Source organism: Nannospalax galili, unplaced genomic scaffold, assembly GCF_000622305.1.
Source record: "Nannospalax galili isolate Female #2095 unplaced genomic scaffold, S.galili_v1.0 scaffold332, whole genome shotgun sequence".
In the NCBI taxonomy this organism is placed as follows: domain Eukaryota; kingdom Metazoa; phylum Chordata; class Mammalia; order Rodentia; family Spalacidae; genus Nannospalax; species Nannospalax galili.
The window spans coordinates 436,070-446,232 of NW_008333794.1; the positions used below are offsets into that span (position 1 = coordinate 436,070).

A 10,163-nucleotide genomic window follows, 5' to 3' on the forward strand; every position below is an offset into this window, starting at 1 on the left:
GAAGGGAGGGAGGGAGGGAGGGAGGGAATGAAGGAAAGGGGAAAAGAAAGGGGAAGGGGAAGGGAAGGTTGAGGTCCCCAAATCTAACCATATATTTACTTACCATTCTGAATCTGAGCCACTTTCTTTGAAATCTCTCCAATGATCTGTGAAAAAAAATAAAGGTACATTTTCATGACTTTTAAATATGTCTAAAAGCACAGGAAAACCATACTTCAAAACTAATAAAAACACTACTGAGTGTAATGGTGCATACCTCTAGTACCACCACTAGTCCCCAAATCTAACCATATATTTACTTACCATTCTGAATCTGAGCCACTTTCTTTGAAATCTCTCCAATGATCTGTGAAAAAAAATAAAGGTACATTTTCATGACTTTTAAATATGTCTAAAAGCACAGGAAAACCATACTTCAAAACTAATAAAAACACTACTGAGTGTAATGGTGCATACCTCTAGTACCACCACTAGGAAAGCAGAGGCAGGCAGATCTCTGTGAGTTCCAGGCCAGCCAAGGCTACATAGTGAGACCTTGTCTCAAAAACAAAAACATAAAACAAAGCTCTTAGAATTATAGCTTAAGAGTCAATGAGAAGCCAGACACAGTGGCACAGTCTTTAATCCCAGCAGTTGGAAGGCATGCAGGATCCTTGTCAGATGGAGGCCAGCCTGATCTACGCAGAGTTCCAGACCAGTCTCAAAAAAAAAAAAAAAAAAAAAAAAAAAAAAAAAAAAAACCCTAGAGGGAGGGCTAAAAGGTCAAGAGAACTGGCTACTTTTGAAGAGGGCCTGGGTTTGATTCCCAGCACCCACATGGCTGCTAACAACCATCTGTAACTCCAGGTCCAGGGGATCCAACACCTTCTTCTGACCTCCTTGGGCACTGCACAACACGGGTGCACTTACATACATGCAGGCAATACATTCATACACATAAAACAAAATAAAGTTTAAAACACACAAACAATAAACCAGTCATTGAAATAAAAAGAAGCAGAGATTTGCTACCTATATTGAGATCAGATTTACCAGAACGAACCTGTCGTCTCCATTTCTCAGCTTTGGGCAACTCGGTACATTCCGAAGCAAGGAAGGGTCTTCGTTCCTAAGGAGAAACAGAGTAGCACATGTTGCCAATAGGCTCGTTATACACTTAAGTAACACAACTGAGTAACATAACAGCTGAGTCAGACCTGAAACCTAAACTGTCTAATGGTCTAAACATACCTGAAGTTACAGCTCCAGAGGACACTCATCAAGGCCTAAGTCCCACTCTACAACCCTCCTTATGAAACAACTATACAAACACAAATATGTAATGAATTATGGGTAGTGCAGTAAATACTGCAGACACCTAAATGCTCAATTATGCAAAGAGGACTAAAAAACTAAGTTATACCTATTTCATGGCATATTTACACTACCTCAAGAAATTATGGCTATGTTTAAAATAAACATATAAACATAGATATGCATGTATATACACACGTATATGAAATTTTTTCTAAACAAAGAAAAATATCCAGAAGTTGATATATAGTACACCTAAGTTGGTTATGTCTCCATAAATTGAGATTATTTACAGGTTTCAGCATAACACCTGTCCCCGACATCACATGCCACCTTCTTTTACTCATTATTAGAGCCGGGATAATAAGGGAACCAATTCATCACCAGATAAAAAAATGGAAAAAGCCGGACACCTTTAATCCCAGCACTTGGGAGGCAGAGGCAGGGGGATCTTTGTGAGTTCGAGGCCAGCCTGGTCTACATAGTGAGTTCCAGGACAGCTGGGGCTACAGGGAGGTCCTGTCTCAAAAACACAAAAAAAAAAAAAAAAAAAAAAAAGGAAAAAGCAGCAGCCAGATAACCACACTGCCCCAGCAGCAAGGAGGGCTACTACCAGGTCACCTGCACAAACTCTTCAGCAAATACAGACAGAAGATATGGTTTGAAGCCTATCCAATGAAGTCTACTGCATCTGCTCTTGATAATTTACAGAGAATGAGAGTCCACTAACCTTCACTTTTCCCTCTTCTAGTTGAGCTTGGCGAAATCTTGCAAGGGCTGTCCTACCAGGAATAGAGAAGACTCGGTTAGATCCTATTCACAGATTTACCACCCAAGTTACTGGTCAGGGTAGATCAAGTTCATGATCACATTTAATGTTATTCACGTAACAACAATGAAGAAACCACAGTGGAAAAGAATTTCCATGTTCCAAGGGGGTAGGCCTTTAAGGGGTGCTCCTGAACACCCAAGTATCTATTTTATTTATACTGCATATAAAGACTGTGGGAAATTGTATTTCTCAGGCCATGATAAACAACATATAGAGATGCTAAAAGATACTCTTGCTACAATCCCAATACCATCCACAGGTTAAAAAACTGTTCATCTGAGGCCAGGCGTGGTGGCGCATGCCTTTTATCCCAACACTTGGGAGGCAAAAAGACAAAAAGAAAAAAAAAAAAATGTTCATCCAGTATAAAGCCTGGAAGCGATCAGAAAACACTAATGAGGAAAAACAAATATATGTAAAGATGGAAATGCTATTTTAACACATGGAAAGAAGAAACTGTTTCTCAAAAGACTCCTACCAAAAAGACCATACACAAGTTCTTGATAACAATTTATAAAATTTTCAGCACCAAATAAGATGATACTTACATGGCCTTTTCTGCATTTCGGGCCTAGGAAAGAAACAAGAGAAGAAAAATGTTCAAGTTTAGAGTACTTCCCCTCCCATCCCCCAGGGTGAGTGAAAATGGTGATACATGCTTTTGGGGGGGGGGTGTTTGAGACAAGGTCTTCCTGTAGCCACAGCTGGCCAGGAACTTACTATGTAGACCAGGCTGGCCTCATTCTCACAGAGATCTGCCTGCCTCTGCCTCCCGAGTCCTGGATTAAAGGCCTGCACCACCATGCCCTGGCCCATACACGTCTATATATTTTTTTAATTTTTACTTTCATTTATGTGTATGAATATATGCCAAATGCACAGTGTCTGTGGAGACCAGAAGAGGGTACTGGAATCCCCCAAAACAGGAGTTACAGGCAACTGTGAGCCTCCTGATGTAGGTACTGGCAACTAAACCCAGGTTCTCTGCAAGAGCAGTAAGCACTCATAACTGATGAGTCCCTAGAATATCTTTTTTTTAGCAGTGACATCTATTATTTTTTAATTCTTTTACAGGGTCTCCCTGTAGCCCCAGCTATCCTGGAACTCACTATGTAGACCAGGATGGCCATGAACTCACAGAGATCCTCCTGCCTCTGCCTCCCAAGTGCTGGGATTAAAGGTGTTCTTTTTAAAAAGTAATTATTGGGACAGGGGTGGGGGAGAGCAACTAAGAGCAATGTCTGCTCTGGCAGAGGACCCGGGTTCAGTTCTCAGCATCCACATGGCTAATAATCATCCGTAACTCCAGTTCCAGGGGATTCCACTCCCTCTTCTTGCCTCCACAGGTTTTGCATGACATGGGTACATTTATAAACATACAGGCAAAACCCTCATACACATAAAAAATCATTTATTTTTGATAATTACATTCATGAATACACTGTACTGTGTTCATATTCACCATTAACCTCTCCTCTCCCTCTTCCACTCTTGCTGGGATAACAGACAGGCAACACCATGCTCCACTCTATCTTTTTTTAAATTACATTTATTTGCAATTTAAATGTATAGAAGGGCACATGTATGAAGGCCAGAGGACAACTTGAAGGAGTTGGATTTCTTCTTCCACCATATGTACCCCAAGAATCAGACTCAGACAGGAAGGTTTGGCAGCAAATGGTTTTACTGATTGAGTCCTCTCACCTGCCCCAGCTCCGCCTGTTAATGAACTTTATTAAAAAAATATTTTATTTATTTTTATTTTATGTGTATGAGTGTACTACCTGCACGTATAGGAGTGCACCTGTGTCGTGCAATGCCGCAGCAGCAGTCAGAAGAGGGCTTCTGATTCCCCTGGAGTTAAGGACGGTTCGTAGCCACCATGTGGGTGCTGGGAATCAAATCCGGGTCCTCTACAAGAGCAGTCAGTGCTCCTAACCACTGACCCATCTCTCCAGCCCCCATAAATAATTATTTTAAATTTTAAAATGTGATAATGGTTTTTCTTCTGCTTGGTATTGTGAAGCACCCCAGGCTGTCAAGAAGACCTGAATACTTGAATCAATTTCCATATTTTCCATATATACATATTTACACAGCTATCTATATACTTACACCTATTCCATAAACATACCCTTAGTGTGTAAATATGTAGTAAAATAGGCTGTTTTTGTGGGTAAGGCGATGCAGATCTCAACCTTGCAGTACTGACCTCGGGGATAAAAACAAACCTCGGTGGTGTAAAGGCTGCTTCACATACTCTCAGGGGAGACTTTCCTTTGAAAATAGTACAGTAACCTAGGCCCTTGTGCCAACACTACAGGTGCAGTCTCAAAGCTAGACATTAAGTGCTTCTTCAGCCAATGACCGAGGATCACAACCTCGCACACGTCGGCCCACACTACACATTCACTGGGGTGCCGGCACGCCTCCCTCCCGCAGCCCACGCGCAACGTGCCAGACTCTGGCGTCGACATCAGGGATACAAAGTTCAAAGACTGCGCTTGTGCAAATGGAGTGTTCACACGAGTCAAATTATGCCAGAAACGGAGGGATGGCCGCTCGGGTCCGGCCACCCCGTGCTCAGTCCCTATGGCGTGCTGCACTGGAGCTGAAAATGCAATTCAGCTCGCGGACTGCTTTCTCTTCCAACTTCTAACCAGGGCCTCAAGCCACCCACTCGCCCGCTCCTCGCCCCACCCGACTCACCATGGTGCCGGCGAGGGCGCCGCCCGGGGCAGCCCAGCCCGCTTCACCGCCGGGGACAAGGCGGACCCTCTCGGGAACCGAAAACCCTAATCGCCGACGGGCTGGCCTTCTTGTCGGAAGAATATATGGAAGGACCGGAAGTTAGGTACCGGAAGCGAATGTGGGAAATGGGCAATGCGTCATCGCGCGCGTACGTGAAGTTGAAGCTCGGTTGCCCGGGGTGTGCCGGGTGGCTGGCTTGATCCGGCGAGAAACCCCCTTCCTGGTGTTCAGAGCCGCCGCTGGAGCACGGTATCTGTGTGCGTCGTCGTCGTCGCTTGTCCCACTCGACACCTCCTCGAACGCGCGAGTGCTCACAGCCACTCTGGGCGCTGGAGGGAGTATCGCGGCCCGCTTTGACCAGGTTCCCAACCGGACCGCACTGATGGACCCCGGGGACGCCGGCTGGGTTCTGGCACGGGGATCCGATGCTATCTTCTGACCTCTGCGGGCATTGCACGATACCGTGCAGATATACAGGCAATACACTCATACACATAAAATAAAAAGTTAAAAAAATATAAAAAAAGCCGGGCGTGGTAGCGCAAGCCTTTAGTCCCAGCAGTTGGGAGGCAGAGGCAGGCAGATCTCTTGAGATAGAGGCCAGCCTAGTCTACATACCTAGTTCGAGGCCAGCTAGAGCTAGAGCCCCTGTCCCCTCAAAAGGAAAACCACACAAACAGAAATTATATTTACATAATCTTGCATGGAAGACCTATACAAAATGTTTACCTAAGTGGAATTATCCATAAATTACCCAGAAATATCTTCCAATATTGAGCATCCAAATTTAACCAATTCTTAACCATAAAAGGTCCCCAAAGAGCTTCCGTGATCATATATGGCTGACTCTAATGGTAGGTTATCAAACATCAAGTACTCAGAAACACCCCAAGTCAATGTGCCTCATCCATAAATCTCTGCTGCCTGAGCCAGTTCATGTAAATGGAGTAGAGTGAAGGAAAGAGGTATGTTACAATTTAACAGATAAACATCAGCTCCCTTAGTTTTTGAAACAGCTTACTACCAAAAAGTTTACTAAGTGATTACAAGCAACAGATTTGTAGTAGGACTAAAAGTGGATAGGTGTGGAACGGTTATTTTAGCAGAGCAATCACTAAAACATTTTTTAAAATATGAAAAAAACTGAAACCACAATAAATAAGAGAATTAGCACTAGAGTTGCTCTGACATTCCAGTTCCAAGAGGTGGACTAAGACCTGGAGTTCTCTAATCCAGTAGTTTTCACTCTGGTGACACTAGAACCATCTGGAAGTGTATAAAATACTGATGGCTCCAAACTTTTTCCTGAAATTTTTAAGCCAAATGCCTGTGGTTACAATTTCAGTAAGAGTAATATTAGCAACTTTCTGTAGAGTGATAGAATTTTTGCTTTGAGTTCATGCATGCAGGCATTTCCAGAACTTGTACTTAGCTTTATGCTGTGATTTGCAAACTAATCAACTGGAATACTTTTGATTACATACTTTCGCCTAATTCCATTTAGAATGTACTCAAAATGCTCTAGAAAACTCAAACTTGTAACTTTTGAGTTGGAACATCATGGAGATTTAGACCACCAAACTTCCCTGGCAATCATGTCTGTATGCAACTACCATAAGACTAGAAACACACTCTTGTGTAGTTCTTTCCTAGTTGAAAATATTCCCTCCTGGAGGGAGGCTCTTAAAACTCAGAAAGCTAAAGAAAACAAGGCTCAAAGCTCAGAATTACAAGCTTCTAGAGGCCTATAAGCTGAAAACAAGTGGGGGTGGGGTGGTGGGGGAGAAGTAGACTCTCCAGCCAAGCTACCTGCAGTTTGACAGGGAGTACAGTGGCTTTCATGAATTGTAACCCAGGCTTGTGGTGGGCTTTTCCAGTGATGCAGTGCCTCTGAGCCGCCCCAACTCCTGTAATAAACTCAATAACTTGCCACCCTAGACATTTCTTCGATGTGTCACTGGTACCCTACCTGGAGTAAAGATACATTTTCCACATCTCCCCAGGAATAATCATCCAACACATGTATTTAAACGTTCTGTGGCACACCAAGAACTCAAGGTTTTACCTCTAGTGCTCCAAGTAGCCACTGCAAACAGGCTGTTGTGGGTAATCTGTTTTCCAAGAATTACAGCAGAGTATCTTCCTTTTGAAGTGTTTTGAGATCATAAGAACTTTGGCCTTTTTGGAACATACTAATACATGTACCTTGGAGCCTGAGTCCCAAGTCTAATCAGGACATTGCATTGATTCAAATACACCTTATACACATAGCACAAGTTAATTTTATGCATCTCTACTACAACTGCATTTTGTGCAGTTTTCTACTCATGGCATTGCTGGCAACTCAATTTTTTAAAATATTTATTTTTATGTGTATGTGTGTATTGCCTGCATGCAGGTAAATGCACCCGTGTTGTGCAATGCCCGAGGACAGAAGAGGCTGTTGGATCCCCTGGGACTGGAGTAACCGACAGCCGCCATGTGGGTGCTGGGATTCGAACCCAGGTCTTCTGCAAGAACAGCCAGTGTTCTTGACCGCTGAGCCATCTCTCTAGCCCTTTTTTTTTTTTTTAAATAATTTATCACCTATGTGTCTGGTGCCCTCAGAGACCAGAAGAGGGCATTAAATACTCTGAAACTGAAGTTACAGGGAGTGGTGAGCCACCCAACACTGGTACTGGGAACCAGTTAAATTAGGTCCTCTGGAAGAAAAGCACGTGCTCTTAACCGCTGGGCCATCTCTCCAGCCCCCAGCACCCCAGTATAGGTTCTTGTTTTGACATTGGGTTTTCTTGTAGCCCCAGCTGGCCTAGAACTCACTATGTAGACCAGGCTGGCCTTGATCTGAGCTCCACCTACCTCTATGCCCCCAGGGCTGGAACTAAAGGCATGGACCACTAGGCCTGGCTTCCAAAACAAGTTTTTTTTTGTTTTTTTGGTTTTTTTTTTTCTTCTGTCTTTTTGAGACAGGGTCTCCCTGTAGCCCCAGCTGTCCTGGAACTATGTAGACCAGGCTGGCCTTGAACTCAGAGATCCGCCTGCCTCTGCCTCCCGAGTGCTGGGATTAAAGGCGTGCACCACCACGCCCAGCCCCCAAAACAGGTTTTTAAAGGTATTTATACACTAGAGAGAAAACTTTGTATTTTTTATTTTTATGAGCATTACCCTGCATGTATGTTAAGTGCACCTGTGTCATGCAATGCCCGAGGATGACAGAAGAGGGTTATCAGACCCCATGAACTGGAGTTAGGGATAGTTGTCAGCCACCATGTGTGTTGGGACTCTGCAAGAACAGCCAGCCAGTGCTCTTAAACCACTGAGCCAGCTCTCCAGCCCAAAGAAATTAACTTTAAAAATGTCCTGGTAAACTTGGTGTAGTGTGTGCACCTTTAATCCTAGCACTAAGGCTGAGGTAGGTGGATCTCTGTGAGTTCAAGACCAGCCTGGTCTATTTAGCAAGTTCAAAGCCAGTCAGAGATACTCAGACCCTGTCTCAAAAAAGCAAAACAATTTTAAAGTCATAGTGAGAACACCCAGATCAGTCATTTTCTAAAACTGTTCTACAGAAAAAAAATGTGGGCTGTTATATCACAGAAAAATAAGTGTAGGGGGTGGAGAGGTGGTCAGCGGTTAGTGCTTGCTCTGTAATCCTAAGAACAGGAGCTGAGTGTCTCCAAAAATGCCTGCAATTCCAATTTTGTGGTGGAGGAGAGAGATGAGGGTCACGTGACGGAGGCTTACTGGCTTCCAACCTAACCAAGACATGAGCTTCGTTCAGGAAGAGACTGCTTCAAAAAGGAATAGGTGTAATGATGGACACCCAACATTCTCTTCTGGCTTTGCACACATGCAGACATGCACACAGAAAAAAGAAAAAAAATTAGTTTTTATGTGTATGTGTATTGCCGGCATGTATGTGAGTGCACCCATGTCATGCTTTGCCTTGGAGGTCTGAAGAGGGCTTCGGATTCCCCCGGAACTGGAGTTAAGGATGGTTCATAGCCCGCCATATGGGTGCTGGGAATCCAGCCCAGGTCCCCTGCAAAAGCAGTCAGTGCTCTTAACTGCTGAGCCATCTCTCCGGCCCCAGAAAAAAAATTTTTTTACGAGTAATTTTCTCTGCAGTTGTATTTGACAACTGGGACTTAGTACTTTCTACCTCCTGCTAAGTGGACCATATCACCTTCCAAAGATGTCTCACACTGTGCCAAGGCTAGAAAAATCAAGCGTCCAATCTCCTGGCCCTAGAACTGCTAGATGCAGTTCCTTAGGACGTGATCTATAAACACATTAAAGAAAATACTAGAATTACAGCTAGATTCTTCCAAAGCAAAATCTTCCTAGACACTATCTAGAAACAACTAGTTTGATTGTTCATGTCATTTCAGTATGATCCTACCCTAACATGTCAGCTCAAGGGCCTGTGCTTTTTTTTTTTTTTTCTTTCAAATTAAACCAACCCAGGCCTGGTGGCACATGCCTTTAAGCCCAGGCAGAGGCAGCCTGATCTACAGTGTTCCAGGCCAGCTGGGGCTAGAGGGAGACCCTGTCTCAAAAAAACAGAAACTGTTGGAGAGCTCAGCGGGTAAGAGCACTGATTGCTCTTGCTGAGAACCCGAGTTCAGATCCCAGAACCCACAAGGGGGCTAACAACCATCCCTAGCTCCAATGGATCTGATGTACTCTTCTGACCTCCTCGGAGGTCACATGACACAGGTGCAAATACATGCAATACTTTTTTTTTTTAAGTCAGGCGTGGTGGCGCATGCCTTTAATTCCAGCACAAGGCGGAGGCAGGCAGATCTTTTTGAATTCGAGGCCAACCTGGTCTACATAGTGAGTTCCAGGCCAGCTGGGGCTGCAGGAAGACCCTGTCTCAAATAAGAACCAAAGAAAAAACAAAGTCCTTATCAGTGTCTGCAAAAGTCTACAAAACCAAAATCTGCATGCCTCAATTGTGTAAATTTACAAATTCAACCTGGTATTTGTGAGACAATAAATAAAAGGGGAGGGAAGCACTTGCTACATGCATGGCACACATACAATATAATAAACAGCATTAAAAATTTTAAAAAGGATACTAGCTTGGTGTGGTGGCACACGCTTTTAGTCCCAGCACTCAAGAGGCAGGGGCAGATCTCTATGAGATTGAGGCCAGTTGGTCTCCATAGTGAGTACAGGTCAGCTGGAGCTAATAAAAAAAAAAAAAGACACACACACACACAGGCTACTAGGAACCAAGGGGCAGCAGAGTAACAGAGAAATGCAATTAGCCAGGTGTCATCAT

General features: G+C 43.9%; 1 protein-coding gene across 3 annotated transcripts in view; it reads right to left on the reverse strand.

Annotated features, from left to right (window-relative positions):
* Positions 1–4,978, reverse strand: part of Isy1 (ISY1 splicing factor homolog) — a 31,086-nt gene extending 26,108 nt beyond the window's left edge. For 2 of the 3 annotated variants that reach the window (XM_008828540.3, XM_029561316.1), the window contains exons 1-5: positions 4,835–4,978; positions 2,674–2,696; positions 2,024–2,075; positions 1,043–1,108; positions 304–346 (exon numbers count right to left, since the gene is read on the reverse strand). In XM_008828540.3, the coding sequence (XP_008826762.1) occupies positions 304–346; positions 1,043–1,108; positions 2,024–2,075; positions 2,674–2,696; positions 4,835–4,837 (187 nt within the window). In that variant the 5' untranslated portion in view covers positions 4,838–4,978. Of the gene's footprint in view, positions 1–103; positions 147–303; positions 347–1,042; positions 1,109–2,023; positions 2,076–2,673; positions 2,697–4,834 lie in introns of all 3 variants that reach the window. The other variant, XM_029561317.1, reaches the window with a different exon arrangement.
* Positions 4,979–10,163: the final 5,185 nt, after the last annotated feature.